The 24,642-nt window shown below is 48.6% G+C and overlaps 1 protein-coding gene across 5 annotated transcripts in view; it reads left to right on the top strand.

Moving 5' to 3' along the window:
* The first annotated feature begins 17,314 nt into the window (after positions 1 to 17,314).
* The window catches only part of VPS45 (vacuolar protein sorting 45 homolog), a 43,973-nt gene continuing 36,645 nt past the window's right edge, over positions 17,315 to 24,642 (top strand). For 4 of the 5 annotated variants that reach the window (XM_084823874.1, XM_084823877.1, XM_084823876.1 and 1 more), the window contains exons 1-5: positions 17,315 to 17,522; positions 18,762 to 18,896; positions 19,930 to 19,990; positions 22,661 to 22,740; positions 24,002 to 24,070. In XM_084823874.1, the coding sequence (XP_084680000.1) occupies positions 17,430 to 17,522; positions 18,762 to 18,896; positions 19,930 to 19,990; positions 22,661 to 22,740; positions 24,002 to 24,070 (438 nt within the window). In that variant the 5' untranslated portion in view covers positions 17,315 to 17,429. The remainder of the gene's footprint in view (positions 17,523 to 18,761; positions 18,897 to 19,929; positions 19,991 to 22,660; positions 22,741 to 24,001; positions 24,071 to 24,642) is intronic. The other variant, XM_084823878.1, reaches the window with a different exon arrangement.

Below are 24,642 nucleotides of genomic sequence, written 5' to 3'. Positions count from 1 at the left end.
AAGCCCACAGTGTCCAGGACAACTTTTGTCCTGGAAGCATATCTAGGAATAAACTAGATTATTATTTTGGTTTTGTTATGTTTTTGGTTTGGTTTGTTAAAATTCACAATAAAAAATTGAAAAAAATATATCTAGGAATAAACTGTTAGGCTGAATTTGTGTTGGAGAGACTGCTGAATTGAATTACCTGCTAAATTTAATCAAAGAAACGTGATTCAGGAATAACATAGTTGACATGAGTTTGGGCTTTTCAATTATATTATTTTTAGTTTGTTTGCTTTTTAGTTGCAAAACCATCACTAAAAACACACGGAAGTTTTGTAATATTCAAGCTGCTTCTTCAAACCACAGGGTTAGAAGTTGGACCTGTCTGATCCCCAGCTGCAAAGAAGGTAGTGGCTTGTATTAAATAAGGTGAATCTGTTGAACGTTCCATTTGGAAAAGGCCCCTCTATCCAAGTCTCACTGCCTAGGAGGACTGGAAATACTTACACTCTACTGTAGAATTGCCTGCACATACCTTTTCTAGCACTATTTTAAAGCCAGATCAGTATGGGTCGCATGGGAATCACATGGAATAGCGGGCCATCCAGTGGGGACCGGTCAGTACAAATGTATAGCCAACCTAATCTTTATGGATTGAATCCAGACTTTGTCATATTTAATCAATCCCATTGATTTCAATGGGTCTTCTCTAAGTGTGACTATGTCTGGATCCAGTCCTAGGCTCCAAGATAGTTCGCAGTACTAAAATATCTTTCATGTAGATGGCATGGGAAAATGTAGGTTATAAACACAGATGCACAGCCAAATTATTCCCAGAAACCAAAACATTCTGAAATAAAAAGGCTTACTTTGCTTCCTGAAAACACCCAGGCCCAGACTTTGGTGGATCGAGAGAGAGAGAGAGAGAATTCCACAGATGTTCCCACACTGTAAATCTTGGCTACTTTCAAGAGGATGTCCTCGACAGATTGTCACGGTTGTGATGGAACGTCTTGGAGGATGTGGCTTCAGTGGCTATTATCTCCTCATGCTGGCTTGAAAGGCTAATTTCCAACCACAGCTGTGAAATCATAGAAAATATTTGTCACTGCCAACAGCTTCTCAGAAGCAACAGGCTCCAAGGAACAATGAGCCCGTGGGCAGCGCCCTGGCACTTGGGCCCTGTGCGAGGAGAAGGACGCCACGTCCCGTACCATCCAGGGGCGGCTGAGTGCCTCGCATTCTCTCAGTCGTGGGCTGCCAGCAGCGTTGACAGGCGAAGCATGCGGAATATGCACAGGGTCAGCTTATGGCGTTTGTGTTATCTTTCCGAAAGGCAAGGAGGACAGGTCTCCTTAGGAAAACAATTTCCAGAGGGGCTGCCGTGTCAGTCTATTGCAGCAAAAACAGTGAAAAGTCTTGGGGCACCTTAAAGTCAAACAAATGTACTCTGGTAGAAGCTTTTGTGAACACTGTCCAGTTTGTCAGAAAACAGTGGCACCTGTTTCAGTGGCACCATGTTGTGCTTTTCCTGGCCCTGGATATTAAAATCCACTGACTTCGCGAAGTATTTTATTTATTTACTGCATTTATATCCCACCTTTTTTCCTCTTGCAAGGAACCCACGGCGGCTTACATTATCCTCTTCCTCTCTGTTTTATCCTCACAACAACAACTCTGCAAGGCAGTTTGGGCTGAGAGTCTGTGACTAGCCCAAAGTCACCCAGTGAGCTTCCAGGGCCGAGTGGGGACTAGAACCCAGATCTCCCATCTCCCAGTCCGTCACTCTCACCACTACGCTGCACTAGCTCTCACATTTTCCTTCTCAGAGACTCTGGCCTGGTTCACACATAGCACTAACCCAGATTTGGGTTTTGATTCTGGGTTGTCATGATGTGTGAACCCAGCCACGCCAACAAACCATGGTTTGTTAACCACAAACAACCCAGAAAGGGAACCACATGGCTGCTGGGACCTCCCCTTCCAACTCCACACCAGATCTGTAGATCAAACACTGGCCCCAGAGACCCTCTGAGCCACTAGTGTCAGCAGGGGATAATCAATATATCCTGGGGCAGATGGGATCATTCGGGCTGGAGCTCTGGAAGTGTGGAATTAGAAGGCCAGGGATGGGTCAGAGTCTTTGCAGGCCTGTGACATCCACAAATGTTTGGCTTTGGGGTTCTGCTTGTGTTCACTTGAAGACGCACAGCTGGTTATTTCTAAGCAAGGTGCTGAATTCGGGAGGGCGGGGGCTCCCCATCTCCTTAGTCTCTCTGCTCCTTTCATTCTGATCCGTAGTCCTCTGCCCAGCTAGCAAAGCTCCCTTGTCGGGTCTTCTGCACCGTGGATTTTCTGTTCCCAGGCCTTGCGTGAGCTGTACCCCCACGAAAGCTCCCTCCCTCCTTTATCTTCTGCATTATCTGTGCCAGCACTGAATCTCAGGCCTGCAGGCCAAATCTGACCCACCTTGCAACTAAAAAGTTTTTTTTTAAATCTGGCCCAGCTGGGGGCTCCGTCTGTCCCACCCCCAGGTGGCCACTCACCCTTCCCCCAATCACCAATCGCTGGATGCTTTTCCATGGTTTCTCCCAGATCTAGAGGACTGAAATGCCTCTTCTGAGGCTGAGTTACTGGCAGTTAGAGCTGTAAGGTAAAATATGCTGGGCCCGCCCCGTTTGCCTTTGGGCCCACCCACCACTGGAATGTGGCCCCCAAGAGCTTCTCTGAAATGGAATTTGGCCCATTTGTGGGTTGTTGTGTCATGTGAACCCAGCTGTGCCAACAAACCATGGTTTGTTAACCATGAACAACCCAGAGTTCACAACCCAACAACAAACCATGGTTTCTCTTCATGGGTTGTTCATAGTTAAGAAATCATGGTTGTTAATGTGACTGGGTTCACACAACAACCCACAATTCAACGACAATCCATGCTCTGGGTTGTTGTGTTGTCTGAACCAGGTCTAGGACTCGGCCGTACTATCCTTGGGTCAGTCCCTCTCTTTAACCTACCTCAAAGGGTTGTTATGAGGAAAGAACAACGTATGTCACCCTAACAATCTTGGAGGAAGGGTGGGATTCTCAAAAAAAAAAGGGGGTAAGGCCTAAATAAATAGCCTCAGTAACTCTCACGCCAGCCTTGCAAGGTAGGTCAGTATTGTCTCCCCAATTACTCATAAAGCTCTGAGGCTATAAAATAATGGCTTGCTGAAAGCTGCAGTCCTATGGGTGCTTTCTTGGTTAAGTTTAGAGCATTCTTCCCCAACCTGGTACCAGATGTTTTGGACTGCAGCTCTGGTTTAGGGAAGATCTGGCCAGCGCATATCTCCGGAGGTCTCGTCCCCTCTGAGCCAGTGACTTGTCTCTAAAATGAGGGCTCAGGCTTTGTACAGAGGCCATGAAGCAGGGCGGGGCTTCCCCATTTCCCACAGAAGGCTGGTTGAGCTTCTCCAGCAGTGAAGGAAAGCCACCGTGCACTTTTTTTAAAAAAAAGTCTTTATTTTCAAATGTTCAATTTCCTCACAACTCCCAGGATAGTTCTGGCACTGACCAATAGGTCCTGATCCTAGTGCTAAGCCATGGGGAGCTCTACCTGGAAATGAATCCTAGCTCTCTGAACTGGTTTCTTTCATTCCCTAAAGCAGAGCTGGAGAGCTCCAGGTTAGGGAAGGCGATGCTAAAGTAATAAAAATGGGGCCACATTTGACTGGCCCATGGCCTGCAGCTCATTCAGCAGTGGGAGCAGGAAGCTAGGAGGGGGGCAGTCATGTGGCCCCCTCAGCTGACCCTCAAAGTGAATTGCTCCTTTTGTTCTCGCCCAGCCGTTGTTTATGACCCAGACAAAAGGATTGTTTATCATTTCTGGGGACGCAGAAAAGTCCAGCAAAGAAAGGGAAGTCTGTGCTATGCAAGTCCAGTTCCCTTATGAGACTGGATTGAGTTTTGTTTTCTTGGCCTTTTTTTTTTTTAAATGAAACTCTGGGGGTTTGTTTCCACCACAATGTTTGTGCAAAGGGCGGTGATGCGGGGTGGGTGGGGAGGCCTTGCTTGCCAGCCTCTCTGCTACAAATCAATACCAGCTAAGCTGTTTACACTCTGTTTGTTGCGGGGAGGGAGGTACGGGGAAAATGCTGGCGGGTACTCGAGGTGACGCATTTCCAACTGTCGGGGGTGGGGGGAGGATCAGAATAAAAATCCAGGTTCCTGGAGAAATACAGCCTCTGTGGGTTTCAGGCAATGAGTGAGCAAAGAGGCTGTTTCACAAATCCCAAACTTTCCTTCCCTTTCCTTTTTCCCAGCTCTAACTGAAGGTGCCAGGAACTGAACCTGGGACCATTAGCATGCAAAGCAGGGGCTCTGCCCCTGACGTGCGTTGCTTCCCTTAAAAATAAAGCAAGATTCCGGTCCTCATGGTTCTGAATAAAGGACTAATTTAAATAGGGCCATAGGAAGCTGCCTTCTACTGAGCCATCAGTCCATCGAGCTCAGCATTCACACCAGCTAGCAGCAGTGCTCTAGAGCATCAGGGGTGGGAGTTGTTACCAGCCATACCTGAAGATGCTGCCAGGGATTGAACCTGGGACCTTTTGCATGCCAAGACTCCTTGGAAGGGGTAGCTGTGTAATTCCACCTGAACTGAGAGGTGTTAGGCGCCAGGCACAGCAGGATGCATAATTTATTTGTTTTATTCAAAGCATTTTTATCCTGCCCTTCAGCGAAAAAGACTCCCAGAGCAACTTGCAAAGATAAGAAATAGGACAGTCCCTGCCTGTAAGCTTACAATCTAACAGACACTACACAAAAGGAAAAGGGATTGGGAGGGAGGAGGAAAAGCACAAATTCAGGCACTAGGTGGATATGTGTAGATGCAAACTGAGACATAATGACCGTGATTTAAACAGGGACACCACACACCTCATAGAGCGGAGAAGACCGTGAGCAGGTGATCTGTGTGGCCACTCAGTCTGCTGCCCACCTGCTGTAAACCTTCAAGGTCCCCATTACCCTCTCTTCCTAGGGTTCTCATTAAACTGGACCTGGACAAGGCAGTCTTTCAAACAGAGGCAGCTTTCAAATGAGAGTGCCCTTCCCCGTTTGTATTAATGACTTGGAGGAGGAGGCGCAGGGAATGCTGATCAGATTTGCAGATGACACAAAATTGGGCAGGATAGCTAATACTTTGGAAGACAGAAACAGAATTCAAAGTGATCCTGATAGACTGGAGCGCTGGGCAGAAAACAACAGAATGACATTTAATAGGGATCAATGCCGAGTTCTGCACCTAGGAAAAAGAAACCAAATGCACAGTTACAAGATGGGGGATACGTGGCTCAACAACACGACAAGCGAGAAGGATCTTGGAATTGTTGTCGATCACAAGCTGAAGAGCCAACAATGTGATGTGGCTGCAAAAAAGGCCAATGCTCTTTTGGGCTGCATTCATAGAAGCATCGCTTCCAAATCCCGGGAAGTACTAGTTCCCCTCTACTCAGCACTGGTTAGGCCTCATCTGGAGCACTGTGTCCAGTTCTGGGCACCACACTTGAAGAAGGATGCAGACAAACTGGAGAGGGTTCAGAGGAGGGCGACGAAGATGATCAGGGGACTGGAAACAAAGCCCTGTGAAGAGAGACTGAAAGAAATGGGCATGTTTAGCCTTGAGAAGACTGAGGGGAGATATGATAGCGCTCTTCAAGTACTTGAGTTGTTGTCACAGAGAGGAAGGCCAGGATCTCTTCTCGATCGTCCCAGAGTGCAGGACACGGAATAATGGGCTCAAGTGACAGGAAGCCAGATTCCGGCTGAACATCAGGAAAAACGTCCTGACTGTTAGAGCAAGACGACAATGGAACCAATTCCCTCGGGAGGTGGTGGGCTCTCCCACACTGGAGGCGTTCAAGACGAGGCTGGACAGCCACCTGTCAGGGATGCTCTGACTTGGATTCCTGCATTGAGCAGGGGGTTGGACTCAATGGCCTTGTAGGCCCCTTCCAACCCTACTATTTTATTATTCTATGACTATCCTCTGTGAAGTAGGACAAGCAGACACCCAGAGAGAGCGACTTTGCCCAGGTCCTTTAATCTGCCTTTCCCGCTATGGCTGTCACACATCTTACCACCCAGTATTTACCACCTTATAATGAACGGACGCTACAGCTTTGCAGTGTACCATCAGCTGAACCCAAAGGCCAGAGATTATGGCGCTGTCCCCGAATCGGCACAGCTGGCGATGGGTGCGGAGATCATGTGGATTTGTTAGTGGCCTCAAGGCAAAATGGGAGGAGTGCCATAAAGAGGATGAGGGACTGGAGTGCAAGGGGATAAAGACACATGAACAGATGGCTGGTACGCCAGGATGCTCAAGGAAGAGGCAAGGCCAGGCCTTTTGCTGAGCCTATTGCCCTCGCCGCATGCAGAATTTATGGCCCAGCCCACAGGGCACGATGACACTGGAGTTTAGTTTGCAGAGGAGCGTCTAGACTTCAGAAGCTCCTGTGCAAATCAGCCTGTGTTTGTGGCCCTTTGGCACCACGTGACATTACCTGAAAGGATGCCCCACCCTGAGCCTCAATGTCGTACAGCGTCCTCAGGCCAGGACGTAAATTCTAAACTATAATGTATTTTATTTATTCAGGGAATACACGTCGGTGTTCTTGGCTGAAGGCTGTTAATGAAGGAATCGCCCATTCTTTTGCCTCAAAGGGCAAAACAGACAGTGCGTGGCAGTTCAATTAAAGCTTAAACGTGGGCATATTAAGTACAATGGTGATTCACAACAGTAGCAACAGCATTGCCTAGCAATGGTAGGATGATTGTGTTGTGACCAATGACTGTCCTTTTTGTATTTCATTGCCATTTGACCCCACTGCTTGCCATTTTTGGTCTACATCTGATGATGTAGACTCGAGTCCACAAAAGCTTCTGCCATCTGAAATGGGCTGGTCTTAAAGACGTCATAAAACGGTGTCAGGTGTTGCTGTTGTTTTGTTCCTTGCCCATTTATTTATAAGTACACAGGGAATCCAGTTAGCTTCCGTAAGGTGCCAGTATCATTCACAATGTGCTGTTTCAAATAAGACTTCCTTTCTTTGACTGTAGGATGCCATGAGCCATTTTCATCGGCTGGAGTTGCAGCAGTTCTGCGTGGGATGGAATAAAAGCAAAATTAATTATGATGCGTGGACTGTGGGCTTTTTCTTCGTCTTTTTAGCGCAGCCATGTATTGCGAACAGCAACAGTGCCTGGAGTGGGAGAAAATAAAAAGTAGTATGTTTACTAGGGTAGCCGCTTACACAATGTCCCCCCAAAGAGGTAATGCATAACCAAAAAAGGACAATTTGCATAAAATGTGCTCATGTGCCCTCGCCAGGGCCACCTCAAGACTTTTTGCTGTCCGAAGTGAGCAGTCCGGCTTCGGAGCTGCAGGGCAGGGCTGCGTGGCAGACACCGCTCTCTCCTCACGCCTCGCTACCGCCTCCTGGCATCTGCCGCCTGAGGTACCCACCTCAGTTCGCCTAACGGTAGGCCTGGCCCCGGGACACTCTGTAAAACAGGACACATGTCCGCCATCACGGCCCACTTGAAAAGAGGTGGGATGGGGCTCCACTTCACTCTGTGTACCAAATTGGCATATATAATATATGCAAAATATATTGCATTGATTACCTCCAGGTCTGATAGTTCACGGCTAGTAAATCAGTTCTAATTGCCACGTGAACGAAAGACGCTTATAGATTCCTTTCCACCATAACAGAAAATGATTGTCGAGACAGGAGGCGCTGTGGGCTCATTTATATAAAAATCATATCACTAACAACGTTATAAAAACATTTACAAGGGAACAAAGCACCAATTAAATGGCAAATGCTGTCCAGATACTGTGAAAGCATTCTGAATCAAACTAGCCCCCAGAAAAGCACAAGATGCAATTAGGACCAGATGAAAGCATCCCTCGCTTGTAGGGTAGCTGTAATGTCCATATGAAGGTTCAGCAAAACATGGAATTGAAGTCCGAGGGAAGCTGAGCCTAGAATCAAATCTGGGAAATTATATGGAGATGAAGCCTCGGGTTTTTTGCAAGTTCTCCACATGGCCTGTTTGGGCAGCTTGTTGAAACCGGCCCCCCTCCAGATATGTTAACTACAGCTCCTATCGTCTCCACCCAGCATGGGCATGTAGCCCAAGACCTCCGGAGCAGCCCAGGCTGGGGAAGGCTGAAACACAATTATTCAGAGGAGTGGACCCAATCCACGGAGGAAGGTAGGCGCAGCAAAAGCCCGGCCTTGAGGGAGCAAAGGCGCCATTTCCACAGCAAGGGAGAGAGTGTTGCTTCATGGAAAGGCAGGATTTATCCTTTCAAAAATAAAAAGCGGCGTAGAAGTGAAGGTGGCTTGGATTTCTCATGCTCAACCCTTCTTTATATAGTTGTGTCGTGCCAGGAATAGTGCACCTATCCCCAAATGTCAGAAGATTAAAAATGAGCAAAGGCGGTTTCTTGAACCTTTCTGGGGGCCCTTCTAGACCATGCTTGCACTTCAAATGGAAATGGCCGATGGGCCAGAGGCACGCAGAATTTGTCAGACGCTGGGACACAGTTACTCTCAGAGAGTCCTCCGCTGATTTTGCTTTTTGTATGTGGGGGCTGCAGGGATGAGGGTCAAACCTCAGACTCTCCCACTGAGCAGCCGAGGGGAGGTTTTCTTGCTCCTCGCTCAGGCTGCTGCTGCTGCGGCTGCCAGGTCCAACCGTCTCCAAGGGAATGGGGCTCGGGCATTCCAAGCCACGGCACAGCCAGGGCAAGTCGCTTGGTCATGTTCTGGTGGTGCCACTCGTTGCTTTGCAGGATCCGTTGCGGCATCCTTTCCTCTGACAGGCCCATCCTGTCTTTCTTCGGAAATGGGAAGTGAGGAAGAAGTGGGCTAAAAAGTCCGGGAACCAGATAAACTGCAGGCGTGGGGTGTCTGCTTCTCGGATCCCTGGAAGGGGGGCGCAAGGACCTTAAGACTGCGCCTGGTGCTGGGACAGGAGCTTGGGAGTTCCAGGCAGAACCCGTGTCAGGGGGTGGTGCAGCACCGGTCAGGCCAAGGTGGAGAGCGTGCATTGGAGCTGGTTGCTCCCCCCCGCCCCAGCGTACTGCTAGGTCCCGATCGAGTAAAGATACTGGATCCCCCTGCCCTGCCCTGCCCCACTCCTGCGTAGCTCACTGGGTCAGGAGACTCTGTACAGCTGGGAGGGGCGCTCTGGATCTCTGGCGTGGCACATCACTGCCTCTGCCCCAGGGGGAATAAGGGGGGGTGTCAGGAGGCGGTCTGCCCCCCGCCCGGGCCACTGGCGGAGCACTGCCACAAGCGAGCTGGTCCAACGTCTCTGCAGGCATTTGGATGTCTTGGGGGCAACTGCTGCAGCCCTGCTCTTCCTTCTCGGAGGAGTCAGGGGTCAGCTGCGACCTGCCGTGACCCTCCAGGTCAGACTCCCCAGGTTCACCGGAGGGGGCCGTGGATGCAGAAGAGCATTGGAGCGGGAGCTGCCCTCCATGCCGACCCCTGATGACCCCACTTTCCCGGAAGCCCCTCCGTATCCAGAACCTGCCTCTCCACCCTGCCTGAGGAAGCCGCATGGCTGGGCCTGGTCCAGAAGCCATAGCCTCCCACACGCTGTTGGGCCAAGGGCAGCTGAAGCAGGCCGGCCCGCTTGTGAGAGGGCTGCTCCTGGCGGAGGCAGAGCTCAGCGCCCGGGCTTTGCTGAAGAAGCCCAATGTAGGTCTCACCCTTGGCCTGCCTGTCGCTGAAGCAACATTTCAGCCTGCCTGTGGGAATCCCCAAGCCTGAGGCCCACATGGAGCTCCCCAGGGTGCTTCCTGGGACGTCCTCTTCGCCTTCTCAGGCTTGGTTTTGCCCGGCCAGAAACTGAACGTTGCCCTGCCTCACTTTGCCTTACTGGAAACTGAATTCTGCGGGGCCTCGCTCTGCCTTGCTGCAGAGGCGGCCAACCCCTCTGGTCCAGCGGCCAGATTGCTCCCTGGACCAAGCCAGTGGGCCAGGTGATGTCAAGGGGGTGGGCCCCCATCCCAAAGCCCCACCCATCCCCATGACATCAACTGGCCCCACACATGTTTCTTTTCTCCATGTTGACAGAGGCACGGAGCTCCATACCGTTCTCGGCATGTAGAAAAGGACATAGCGGGTGCTTGAAGGAGCCGGTCCTGCAAGCACCTGCCGACTCCTTCAACTCCTCCCCCCCTTGCAAAGGGGAGCGGCACACAGAACCCCCTTTTATCTCTGATCACAGAATGGGGCTAACATGGAGATTCCTCTCCCCTTCCAGGGCTCAGAGAGGGGTCTGCAAAGGTTCCCAACCCCCCGCAGGTCAGAGGCTCCCCGCAGCAAGGCAAAACGATGCAGTGCATGGCAAGATTCTGTTTCTGGCAAGGCAAAACAAAGCACAGAAAGGCGACGTTCGAGCTCCAGCACGCGCTCTGGAGGGTTCAGGCCCACAGGCCAGAGGCTCTCCTGCCTTACTGGAAACTGGACTCAGCCTTGCTTTGCCTTACTGGGGACTGAATTTTGGCTTTCCATGCCCAGAAGCCAAACTCTTGCCTAGAACCCACTGCTTGGGCTAGAACCCTGTCTGTCTGAGATTACCACCTGGGACAGAACAGGCCTGGATAGTGAAACACTCAGGATAACAATAATAAATAACTCATAGTAGGTCCCAAACCCCTGGAGAGATCTCTTGCTCCATTGCAGCATGCAACAGCGTATGCATTTAGAACAGAGCAAAGATGTCCGTAATACAAAAACTCTGGCAACAAAATTGATATAAAAACATGGATCAGACCAAGGGTCCATCTAATCCAGCATTTTGTTCACAAAGAGGCCAACCAGCTGTTGACCCACAAGCAGGACACGAGTGCAACAGCACCCTCCCACCCATGTTCCCCAGCAACTGGTGCACATAAGCTTACTTCCTCTGGTACTGGAGGTAGCACATAGCCATCAGGACTAGTAGCCATTGATAGCCTTTTCCTTCAGGAATTTGTCCAACCTCCTTTTAAAGCCATCCAAAGTGGTGGCCATCGCTATATCCTGTGGTAGCGAGTTCCTTAGTTTAACTATGCGCTGTGTGAAGAAGTCCTTCCTTTGATCTGTCCTAAATCACATCAGCTTCATGGGATGACCCTGGGTTCTAGTATTTTGAGAGAGGGAGAAAAACCTCTTTTTTTACAGCCACCTGTCAGGGATGCTCTGATTTGGATTCCTGCACTGAGCAGGGGGTTGGACTTGATGGCCTTGTAGGCCCCTTCCAACCCTACTATTCTATGATTCTATCTCCTTCTGCACATTTTCCACACGGTGCATAATTTTGTAGACCTCTATCATGTCTCTCCTTACTCTCCTTTTTTCCAAGCTAAACAAGCCCAGCTGTTGTAACCTTTTCTCATACGGGAGCTGCTCCAGCTCCTTGATCATTTTAGTTGCCCTTTTCCAACTCTACAATATCTTTTTTTAGGTATGGTGACCAGAACTGTACACAGTATTCCAAGTGTGGTCACACCATGGATTTGTATTAGGGGCAGTATGATATTGACAGTTTTATTCTCAATTTTATTTCTAATTATGCCTAACATGGAGTTTGCCTTTTTTTACAGCAGCCACACACTAGGCTGACATTTTCATCGATATAAACAAGGACTCGCTTTGGCAGGTTGGTGAAACTTATGTAGGCTGGTAGCTCTGAATGTTTACAGAGATGCCTTTGTGGCTCAGTATTATGTTTTACATGTGGAAACAATAAAGACTTATAGAATCATAGAACAGTAGAGTTGGAAGGGGCCTACAAGGCCATCGAGTCCAACCTGCTGCTCAATGCAGGAATCCAAGTCAGAGCATCCCTGACAGGTGGCTGTCCAGCCTCACCTTGAATGCCTCCAGTGTGGGAGAGCCCACCGCTTCCCTAGGTCATTTGGTTCCACTGTCGTCTTGCTCTAACAGTCAGGAAGCTTTTCCTGATGTTCAGCCGGAATCTGGCTTCCTGTCACTTGAGCCCGTGATTCCGTGTCCTGCACTCTGGGATGATCGAAAAGACATCCTGGCCCCCCTCTCTGTGACAGCCTTTCAAGTCCTTGAAGAGTGCTATCCTATCTCCTCTCAGTCTCCTCTTCTCAAGGCTAAACATGCCCAGTTCCTTCAGTCTCTCCTCATAGGGCTTTGTTTCCAGTCCCCTGATCATATTCGTTGCCCTCCGCTGAACCCTCTCCAGCTTGTCTGCATCCTTCTTAAAGTGTGGTGCCCAGAACTGGACACAGTACTCCAGATGAGGCCTAACCAGTGCTGAGTAGAGGGGAACTAGTACTTGCCGGGATTTGGAAGCTATGCTGCTATTAATGCAGCCCAAAAGAGTGTTGGCCTTTTTTGCAGCCACATCACATTGTTGGCATCTTCAAATCTAAGAGGTTTACTGTGGCCGAAGCTGCCATCAACCAGAGTCCACATCATCCTCAGCCACCAGAGGAGGCTCCAAAAGGGAGAAATAAAATGGATGCAGAGGAGAACAAATCTGTAAACAGTGAGGTCAAATGGTAATGACGTACAAAATGTACACTCTCTGACAGTTCTGTGTAGAGCTGAAGATAAGCTCTGCTTATCAAGCTTTGCATGTAAAAGTCAAAACCACTCAACAGCACAATCCTACACAGTCTACTCAGAAGTACATTTACAGCGTTTAATGGGGGTGACTCCAGGATTGCAACCTTAATTGCCCATGGAAACACCACCAGGGGTTGAGATAGGACTTGAGCGATTCTCCACGGAGTGGACTCAACGGAGGGCCTCATGGCACCTTAAAAGATTAGCCAGTGGGCTCCTTTGCCAGTCCCAACATGCCCTCTGTTGGAGCACTGTGGAATTTCAAATGAGAAGCCATTGAAGAAGCCACTGTGGTATTGGATTAGGCGTGGTGCTTTGCCAAGCGGTTTATAGGCCTTTTAAGACAGGGCCCTGACTATGATATGGCGAGACTCTCTGTAGCATGCCATGACACATTTGCTAGACATTTTGAGGGCAATATCACCTGTCTCTGCCACCACTCAGACTCTGCAGTTGGTATAAGTCTCCAGAGCCCTGTCTGGTCCTGAATCGTTGGATGCTTTTAAGTATGTGGGTCCTGAAATGTGGATGAGATGCTTGGCAAAGTACGGCCAACCACATCTCTCCTTGGCCTTTGCACCTCATGGCTGACGACATCTGGCAAGAAGGGGACCCAGGTGGTCCTAAACTCCTCTTTAAGGGCACAATCCTATGCATGCTCACACAGACAAAAGGCCTGGGGCATGCTGGGATTTGTAGGCCTTTTATCTGCCTAAGCATGCATAGGATTGCGCCCTAAGGGAGTGGTCCCGGCATCCTGTAAAGGAGGCAGTTGTCGAACACTCCTGAAGAAACTGTGGCTGAATCCAGAAGATCTTGATATTATTTATTACTTATTAATTGTTTACATTTATAAACCAACCTCCATCCCAGGGCGCTGTTCACAACATTAAAAACAAATCTGATATAAAAACCATACAATGACACATTTCAACGCTCCCCCAAACAGCAGTAAATCTTCAACCAGCAAACAAAACAATGAATTTAATTGAAAACTTAAATGTGTGTGTGTGTGTGTGTGTATATATATATATATATATATATATATATATATTAGAATTCTAAAACATTTGAATGACAGGTGCCCAACCATGCCCACTCTACAGCAAAATAGGCCTTCTAATGCAGCCATATTATTAGTATTAGTATTATTATATTTTTATTTGTATTACCACCACCACCCTGCCCCTTCATGGATCACTGCCTTGTTGTGGCGAAGGGGCTTGTGTAACTCAGTGAAGCCATAAGCTATGCTGTGCAGGGCCACCCAAGACGGACAGGTCATGGCAGAGGGTTCTGACAAAATGTGGTCCACTGGAAAAGGAAATGGCAACCCACTCCAGTATTCTTGCCAAGAAAACTCCATGGAACGTATCACAAGGCTAAAAGAGATGACGCCGGAAGATGAGCCCCTCAGGTCGGAAGGTGTCCAATATACTGCTGGGGAAGAGCAGAGGGTATTTCCAAGTAGCGCCAGAAAGAGTGAAGCGGCTGGGCCAAAGCCGAAAGGACACTCAGCTGTGGATGTGTCTGGTGGTGAAAAGAAAATCCGATGCTGTAAAGAACAATATTGTTTAGGAACCTGGAATGTCAGATCAATGAATCAAGGTAAGCTGGAGGTGGTCAAACATGAGATGGCAAGACTGAACATCGACATCTTGGGAATCAGCGAACTAAAATGGACAGGCATGGGTGAATTTAATTCAGGTGACCATCATATCTACTACTGTGGGCAAGAATCCCTTAGAAGAAATGGAGTAGCAATCATAGTCAACAAAAGGGTGGGAAAAGCAGTACTGGGGTACAATCTTAAAAACGACAGAATGATCTCAGTACGAATCCAAGGCAAACCATTCAACATCACAGTAATTCAAGTCTATGCCCCAACCACTGAGGCCGAAGAAGCTGAGGTTGATCGGTTCTATGAAGACCTACAACACCTTCTAGAACTAACACCAAAAAAAGATGTCCTCTTCATCATAGGGGATTGGAATGCTAAAGTAGGAAGTCAAGAAATCACTGGGATAACAGGCAGGCATGGCCTTGGTGTACATAATGAAGCAGGACAAAAGCTAATAGAGATTTGCCAAGAGAACACGCTGATCATAGCAAACACTCTTTTCCAACAGCACAAGAGACGACTCTACACATGGACATCACCAGATGGTCAATATCGAAATCAGATTGATTATGTCCTTTGCAGCCAAAGATGGAGAAGCTCCATACAGTCAGTCAAAACAAGACCTGGAGCTGACTGTGGCTCAGATCATGAGCTGCTTCTTGCAAAATTTCGGTTTAAATTGAAGAACGTAGGGAAACCACTAAACCGTTCAGGTATGACCTCAATCATATCCCTTATGAATATACAGTGGAGGTGAGGAATAGATTTCAGGGATTAGACCTGATAGACAGAGTGCCTGAGGAACTATGGACGGAGGTCCGTAACATTGTTCAGGAGGCAGCAACTCAATCCATCCCAAAGAAAAAGAAATGCAAGAAAGCCAAGTGGCTGTCTGATGAGGCTTTACAAGTAGCTGAGGAAAGAAGGGAAGTGAAAAGCAAGGGAGAAAGGGGAAGCTATATCCAACTGAATGCAGAGTTCCAGAGAATAGCAAGGAGAGACAAGAAGGCCTTCTTAAATGAACAATGCAAAGAAATCGAGGAAAACAACAGAATGGGAAAGACTAGAGATCTCTTCAAGAAAATCGGAGATCTCAAGGGAACGTTTTGTGCAAAGATGGGCATGATAAAGGACAAAGAAGGCAGGGACCTAACAGATGCAGATGAGATTAAGAAGAGGTGGCAAGAATACACAGAAGAACTATACAGGAAAGATCTGAATGTCCCTGATAGCCATGATAGTGCGGTCACTGAACTTGAGCCGGACATCCTAGAGAGTGAAGTCAAGTGGGCCTTAGGAAGCATTAGTAACAACAAAGCTAGCGGAGACGACAGTATTCCAGCTGAGCTATTTAAAATCCTAAAAGATGATGCTGTTAAAGTGCTGCATTCAATATGCCAACAAATCTGGAACACTCAACAGTGGCCACAAGACTGGAAAAGGTCAGTTTACATTCCAATTCCAAAGAAGGGCAACGCCAAAGAGTGTTCAAACTACCGTACGATTGCGCTCATTTCACATGCCAGCAAGGTGATGCTCAAAATCCTACAAGCTAGGCTTCAGCAGTATGCGAACCGAGAACTACCGGAAGTACAAGCTGGGTTTCGAAGAGGCAGAGGAACTTGAGATCAAATCACCAACATTCACTGGATCGTGGAGAAAGCAAGAGAATTCCAGAAAATAGAATTCTATTTCTGCTTCATTGACTACGCTAAAGCCTTTGATTGTGTGGATCACAACAAACCATGGCAAATTCTTAAAGTGATGGGAGTACCAGACCACCTCACCTGTCTCCTGAGAAACCTGTACGAGGGTCAAGAAGCAACAGTAAGAACCAGACATGGAACAACCGAGTGGTTCAAAATTGGGAAAGGAGCACGACAAGGCTGCATATTGTCACCCCGCTTAATTAACCTATATGCAGAGTACATCATGAGAAATGCCGGGTTGGATGAATCACAGGTTGGAATTAAGATTGCCGGGAGAATTATCAACAACCTCCGATATGCAGACGATACCACCCTAATGGCAGAAAGCGAAGAGGATCTCAAGAGCCTCTTGTTGAGGGTGAAAGTGGAGAGCGCAAAAGCTGGTTTGAAACTCAACAGTAACAAAACTAAGATCATGGCATCTGGCCCCATCACTTCCTGGCATATGGATGGGGAAGAAATGGAAGCAGTGACAGATTTTACTTTCTTGGGCTCCAAGATCACCGCAGACGGTGACTGCAGCCATGAAATTCAAAGACGCTTGCTCCTTGGGAGGAAAGCTATGGCCAACCTAGACAGCATAGTAAGAAGCAGAGACATCACCTTGCCGACAAAGGTCCGTCTAATCAAAGCTCTGGTTTTCCCAGCAGCAACGTATGGCTGTGAGAGCTGGACTATAAGGAAGGCTGAGCGCCGAAGAATCGATGCTTTCGAACTGTGGTGCTGGAGAAGACTCTTGCGAGTCCCCTGGACTGCAAGGAGGTCAAATCAGTCCATCCTGAAGGAAATCAACCCTGAGTGCTCATGGGAAGGACAGATACTGAAGCTGAAGCTGAAATATTTTGGCCACCTAATGCGAAGAGAAAACTCTCTGGAAAAGGCCCTGATGCTGGGAAAGATCGAAGGCAAAAGGAGAAGGGGACGGCAGAGGATGAGATGGCTAGACAGCATCACTGATGCAATGAATATGGACTTGAGCACGCTCCGGGAGAGAGCGCAGGACAGGAGGGCCTGGCGTGCTCTGGTCCGTGGGGTCACGAAGAGTCGGACACGACTGAACGACTGAGCAACACCCACCTCCCTGGGGCTGCAGCAAAATCCCTTCCAGTGAAACTACCCCCTCCCAACCCAAAGCCAAAGTTGGACTGAATGCAGGCGTGCCCCTGTTCACACGCGCACACGCAGATGGGTCTTTTTCTCTCCGCTACGCGGAAACCTCAAAGCGGAGGTTTCTGGGAAGTGTAGTTTAAGCACGTGCTACAACTGAACCACAGTTCCCAATGCTGCAAGAGAGAGAAAGGGAGGAAGTGAAATTTGCAAGCTTCCTGGATAAGCAAAAAGAAAGGGGGGGGGGAAGTGGGCGGGGGGAGGCTGGTCAGTTGCATCCTTCTTGCAACGTCTGGCCAGTTGCGCCGCGCCGCGCCGTCGAGGGGTCCCGAGGCGGAAGCACCAAGCAAGCAAGGGAAAATGAACGTGGTGTTCGCAGTCAAGCAGTACATCTCGAAGATGATCGAGGACAGTGGGGCCGGCATGAAAGTCCTGCTGATGGATAAGGAGACGGTGAGTCGATCAAAAGGGTGCGCGCCCCTTTTCCCTGCGCAAGGAAGCTCCACGCTCGGGGGCCAGATTTCTGCGCACAGCTTGTCCAGCAGCCCAGCCGTTTTGGCAAGGAGCGCCTGAGGTGGCGAAAGATAGAACTGGTTATGCCATCCCTTTAACTCGGGGCAGGCCACCTCCAGATGCTTCGCACTACAACTCCCATCAGCCCCAGCCAGCATGGTCAATGGGCGGGGGTTATGGGAGCTGCGGTTCAAAACATCTGGAGAGCAACGGGCGGCTTGCCCTTGCAAAGTAACCGTGCATCTTGTCAACGAAGGAGGGTTGGGATTAAGTACTGGTTTACTCACAGCAGTAGTTTCAGCCTGGAAATCTACGAAGGGCCCCTTTGATTTTGAGCCGGTATAATAAGTACGCCTGCTCGTTTGGCTAAGCTTCCGCGCCATAAAAGCTGGAGCAAGGATGCTTTTAAAATCTCCTGCACCTCAGTTTCGTTGGATGAACCCCAAGTTCTGCTATTATCTGCCTTACCCCTTTCCCCACACCTTGCTTCACTTTTATAAACCTCTAACATGCCCCCCCCCGCCCCATCGACCCACCCAGCATCTAAAGCCATTTTGCACCAAACGTGTGGCTATGAATTGGTAATAGAAACGCACACCGTGTACGCTCAGGCGCTCTCTTGTCTGTTTTAATTGTTTTCTATGCCAGACGCTGAAAGCAAATCATGGGCAATCAAGCCATGGAAGGGCTGTTGCAATCTCAAGATTTTAGGGGACAGACTGAAGTTTCTCTGCAGAGACAAATGCACTTTGCCCATGTTCAAAGTCACTGTCTCAGTTATCGGTTCACGCATTCTAGGGCTGATCCTTGGCTCTATAAACGTGCTTGGTGGCAGAGGGATAATTGTGCTGCGTCAATTCAAACTGTGTTTGCAAAATCCTGAGAGGGAAGGAATAACCCAGATCTGAGTTGAGGTATGGTTTAGTCCAGGGGTGGCCTCCAGTTGTTTTGTCCTACAACTCCCATCAGCCAACACAGCCAGTGGTGAGGGACAATAGGAGTTGTAGGCGAAAACACCTGGAGAGCAACACGTTGCCCACGCTTGGCCTAGTCAGAAACAGACCCCAAGACTCTCCTTGCCTTTAATCCCTCGTCTCCCCTCGAGCGTTCCACGAGATAGTCTAGCACCATGGGATCAGTTTGATGTTTCCTTTCCTTCCTTGGCTCTCCTGTTTGCAGACTGGTATCGTGAGTATGGTGTACACTCAGTCGGAGATCCTACAGAAGGAGGTCTATCTCTTTGAGCGGATTGACTCAGCCAGCCGGGAGACCATGAAACACCTGAAAGCCATCTGTTTTCTGCGGCCCACCAAGGTAAGGTGTTGCATGAAGGCCCAGGCCCGCCTTGCCCAGCCTGGTCCAAATCTAGTTGGGGGAGACTGCTCTGTGCCGTCACCACCCTTTGCCTCCATCTCTGGTTCTCATTGTCCACCTTTGGGGATTTTGCCTTTCTCCCCTAAGGGAGACGGCCTCCTTCTCTCTCTCTCCTCTCTCTCTCTCTCTCTGTCTGCCCCCCCCCCCACTCCTTCCTCTGATGTGGTTGTCCCATGCAAACAGATCCCCTGTCTGAGGATAAACAGGGGGCTACCAGAGAGAAAGCCTTCTCAGTGGGGGCACCCAAACTGGGACCATGTTCCAAAATGTACATGCTTGACCTCTTTGTTGGGGTCCTGTGCTCTCGAGCGTTTAATGGCACCAGAGGCCAAATTGGAGGATATTTATTTCCCCCCTTGGTGTCTTGTTTGTTGGCTTGGTTGATACTGTTTTATTAATGATGTTCATTATGAGGTTTTGTTTTGTTTTAGTTGTTAGCTGCCCTGAAACTGATACAGAAAGGGTGGGATATCAGTTCTGAAATGCGTAAATAAGTGCACAAGAGAGCCAGCAAAGGTGACATTGCAGCGGTCTCTTGCGGGGGATCCTAGAAGCTGCCTTATACCAAATCGCACCCGTGGTCCATCTAGCTAAGCACTGTCTGCTCTGACTTGGCAGTGCCTCTCCAGGTTTTCAGGCAGGAGTCTTTCTCAGTCCTACCAGGAGATGCTGGGAAGTGAACTTGAGAACTTCCATGTGCAAGGCAAGGGCTCTCCCCCTGAGTTAAGGCCCTTTCTCTAAAAATACAGTTTCTAGTCCTCATGGTTCCGAATAAAGGGCCAATTTAAATAGTTCCCCAATAGAATCCACCCATTCAGTGATTCCTTGGCTGCTGAATTGTTCTAGTAATACTCCCTCCCCCCACAAGTGTCCTTAGAAATCCTACATAAAATAAACCTTTGCTTTTCCTGTCTGATTTGGGACTTCACTTCTGATCTTAACATGTTTTTTTTTTAATTTGTTACTTGTCTAGGAAAATGTAGAATACCTCATTCAAGAGCTGCGGAGGCCTAAATACAGCACCTATTTTATTTGTAAGTTAGTGTGGTCTTCCCAGATCATTGTGTCCTCGTGTCTTCTCCTTGGGCGGTCCAGTGGCGCGGGTATTTTACCTTGCGCGTGAGCATCGATGCAACCCCATTTCTGCTGTTTCTGCTGATTGTGTGCAGAGATGGGGATGCTGCGTCAGGCTCCCCCAACATAGTGCCCAGCCAGCATGGACTCCAGACATGCTGGCTGTGGGTGATGGGAGTTGTAGTGCAATTTGTCTGGAGGGCATGAGGTTGGGAACGCTGCTCTGTGTCATCCTCAGGCCAACTTGCATCAAAATATACAAAAAAATCACATGTTCAGAGCAATAAATAAAATTTGGCTCAGGAGCAAAAGAACTGATAGATTGACATGAGGCAGGTATCTGTTTGGTTTTATGTGGTTTGGGGATTTTTTTTGCTTTGCTGTAAACTATCTTGATTTATATTGATGTCGTAACATTATTAATAATACTATATAATATATTTTATTATTGTGGGGGTGGAATGTCCTCTTTAGACTTCTGCCACTTTAGGAGGGCATTTGGGAGTTAGCTAACCTGACTGCAGGTGAATTTGCTGCTGGTTTTCTGGATTTTTCTTGCTCCTTTTTGCTTTTATAGTCAGTGTTTTTTCCTCTCTGTAGTATTGATACCGTATTTTGTTGCTTTTAATTGTGTTTCCAAGTGGTGTTTGTTAGCCGCCTCAGACCTCTCTCATGAGAGACAAGCAGGATACACACTTTCAATTAATAAATATTTGCACATTATTATGGGTAACAATGCCCACCACAGGCCATTGGTTCTGCGGGAATGGGCGGGCTAATGCCCTCTGGCCTCTGGGTGTCCCGCACGGCCTGTGCACCCGCAGAGGAATAAACCACTTGTTTTGAAACATGCCGCTAACACGGCTGCCTGTCCGTAATTTGTGGAAATAGTTCTTCAGAAGGAAAAACACCTTGTTAGCAGACCTTAAACCTTAACCAGGGCCTTCTCCGCACTAAGAAGACTGGGGTATTCTTTGGCTGGTTGTGGGGAAGGGCGTGATCACAAAGGTCCCTTATGTAGAGACAGGCCATGAGTCCAGGGGTCCCAGAGCCTGGTCTGAAGGCACAGGAGGCAGCCCCCATCCTGAAGCTAAGCAGGTCTGGGTCTGGTCCATGCTTGGAGGGGAGACCACTGGGAAGCCACGTGTGGCCACCTGGAGGTCCACAATGGAAGAAAGGCAGGATAGAAATGTTATAAATAAGCCAGTATTATCTGCCCTGGATGGCAGTGGCTGTTCAGGGTCACAGGCAGAGAAAGCTTTTCCCATCACCTGCTATCCGAGACCCCATTTTTATTGGCCATCCTTGCCAGGGAGTGAACCTGGGGCCATATGGATGTGTTCTACCACAAAGCGATGGCCGTTTCCCTTGTTCTGGGCCGTTATTTCTGGACCCAGGTTCAACAGCACCCCCAAAACTCCGAGGTTTCACTAGCGTTGCCAGCATACTTTCAAACCTAGATGTCATAAGTGCTGGAAACTTGATTTTTAAAAAAAGAAAGGAAAGAAAATGATTGATGACATTATCAGCATGCTGCCCTCTGCCCAACACAGATTCTGTTCTTTGCAGCACACAGCCAGCTTTGCTTTTACTTGGACAGACAAGAGTATATTATTTATTTGAAGTAGAGGTGTCGGACTGTATAAAATCCACTCTGTGTTTCATGGATTGTCAGGCGCCTTTTGTTCTGTCATCCGCTCACAGATGGATGTGGAAAAAAAAATTGGCATGCGGAAAAATATGCAAATAATTATGTAAGAAGTTTCATAACAATTTACATAATTTACCTTAGTACGTAACTTTTAGCGTATTGTCCCCCATTGCATTCCACTTTTCCTCAGCAGAAACTTGTGTATTTTCCTACGAATAAATATGCATAAGTTTTGGGAAAGTAAAAAAACATCCGAAAGTCCACGGGCTCCGCGTGGCCTGCGGGGGGCGCTCCACAGCGGATTCCGCAGTTTCTTAGAAATATCTGTACTGCTGCTCCGTTTTACTCCGGTTGTGTTTTTATTCTGTAGTTTTAATCTATTATCTTTTATACTGTATTTGCCGTTGTATTTTCATGGTGAACTGCCCAGAGAACTTCAGCTATTGGGCAGTATAAAAATGAAATAAAGAAATGAATCCAAGCTCATAAATCTAAAATTTCTCCAGCATCCCTAATCTGAAGTATTTGCATGCTGCTCCTCAAACCAAACGGCTCCCGGAGTGGCTTCCATGTAGTCAGTTACACAAGACAGTCCCTGCCCACAGGGCTCACCATCTAAAAAGACACACAAGGAAAATGAATGGGGAGGGAAGGGGGGGGGAAATAATTCTTTTGCAGGGCTGGCGGAATGGCCCTCCTCCCCCTCTCATTTCCCTCCTATTATTTGACTAGCGAACTTTAGTTTAAAATCTGAAGCTGCTTCGTTTACCCCTGTGTATTTTATTTAATCATTTCTCCCCCCCCCCCCCCCGGGGTAGCCACAGTCTCAGGCACAATTGCATCCTTCTGGCCAGGCTCTCCTGCTGAACGGTTCTTGATGGTTTCCTTCGCACTGTCGCTCTTTTGTGAATCGCCAAGGAACATTGTTGTCCCCTTGGTGTGTTGCACAGCTAGCCGCACTTATGCTGCCTCGTTTTAGATTTCAGCAACGTGATCAGCAAGAGTGACATCAAGTCTCTGGCCGAGGCAGACGAGCAGGAAGTTGTCGCTGAAGTCCAGGTATGTTTGTCCCGAAGAACTGCTCTGCACACATTTCTTGAGCAGGAGCTGCCCGCCTGCCTGGGCGGTCTGCTTTGGAAACCGGCGACAGCATGTTTCAAAAGCAGCAAGTCCAGCCTTATCCTCCATGAATTTGGGGCTGTTCACACAACACGCTAACCCACACTCAGTGGTTGAGTGTGGGTTGTTTTGAACCGTGGGTCGTTTGTTGAACCGTGGGTGAGCGTGTTGTCTGAACACAGCATGCTTCCCGCAGGGCGGGTTATCATGTTGTCTGAACACAGCCAAGGTGGCTTGTTAACCACCCTGAACAAGCCAGCAACAAAACGTAGGTTCTCAAGGTGGCTTTGTTCTAGAAAATAAGCCACACTGCATGGCTAACAAGCCCTCCCTGGCTGTGTTCAGACAACACAATAACTCACAGTTGAACAAGCAACCCACAATTCAAAACAGCCCACACACAGTTGCTGAGTGTGGATTAGTGTGTTGTGTGAACAGCCCCATAACCTCATTCCCTTCTAAAGCTGTCCGAGTTGGCACCCGTTCCACCTTGCAACAGTGAGTTCCACAGTGTAACTCTGTGGTGTGTGAAGAAACCCTGGCTTGCCTCTGTCCTGAATCTCCCATCCAGCTTCATTTGATGTCCCCAGCACTTAGTATTAGGAGAGAGGGAGAAAAAATGTCCTTGACTCCAAGCATAATTTGATGCACCTCTGTCATGTGAGCGTGTGTCCCCTACTCACCTCTTTTTTCTCGACACTTGAGTCAGTTTTGACTCCATATCCATGACAAACCTGGTTATTTGTAGGTTTCCAGGCAGGCTCTTTGCTCGTACGACTTTGCTTCCAGTGGGAAAACCTCAGCTGAACAGCAAGTCGGCTGAGGGGGCGGCTCTCCGCCATCTTGCTTTGTGCCAGCTGCTGTTCCCCCCATCGTGGGAACCCTGGCACTTCCTCTGGCAGCCGCTTGCACCTCGATCACACGTCTCTCTAGACATCTAGAAGACTGGCAGGTGATCCAGTCCTCTCCGCCCACATCACCACGCCCGGTTGCAGAGAGGAAACAGTACATTCGAGGCCACTTTGCCACCTCTGAATGGTGCCCCAAATCAGTCACCTCTCTTTGCCTTGTGGCCCTGAGGGCAGCAGGAGCCCAGGCTGGCAGCCACAGCCTATTCGTGGCCAGCCACGTCTGATTGCCAATGTTAAATTGCTGCCAGAGCCTCAGCGTGACATCAGCCCGTTTTGCGTTTGTTTGGCAGGAATTCTACGGCGATTACATTGCCACGAATCCACATGTGTTTTCTTTCAACATCCCAGTCTGCTGTCAGGTATGCTTCCTGGGGTGGCTGGGGAGGGGGACGGAACCCGAGGCTTTCGCCACCTCTTCCTTCGTTGGGGGAGGTACGTTGCTGCCTTTGGGCTTGCTAGGTGGAGAGACAAGCGGATGTGCTGAAAGCCAGAGTCGCTCGGTGTTTCCCGTGTCGTCCTGCCGTCATTGGCTTCTGCGGCTGTCGAATGTCGACATTTTAAGACGTATGTGCAGGTGGTGGGCTGCTTGATAATATTTCTCTGTGTGGCAAGAGGGGCTATCGTGAAGCATTAGTATCATCATCACCCTTATTTTATAGGGCACCTAAAATAGTGTACAATTGGGGAAAAACCCTTCAACTTTAAATGTTGCGTGCTCCACAGCCATTATCTAGCTACTGTGTGAGTGTGTGAAATGCACAATTTCATTTTATATCTCACTAGCAAATGCACCTGACTTCACACGGGTTGGGATAGTTCTTAGTTTGATACAGTGGAGCCTTTAAGCCAACATAAGCAGCTGTCAGAGTTGGACACATAGTGCCCACCCTTTCTGAATGAAGCCACAGTTGTTGGCACCTGTAGGCATGGC

Source organism: Heloderma suspectum, chromosome 17 (assembly GCF_057233095.1).
Source record: "Heloderma suspectum isolate Gila_16-S chromosome 17, 16-S_ref, whole genome shotgun sequence".
NCBI classification, from domain to species: Eukaryota; Metazoa; Chordata; class Lepidosauria; order Squamata; family Helodermatidae; genus Heloderma; species Heloderma suspectum.
Note: the sequence above shows the minus strand (reverse complement) of the source record. Positions and strands in the feature narration are given on the sequence as shown.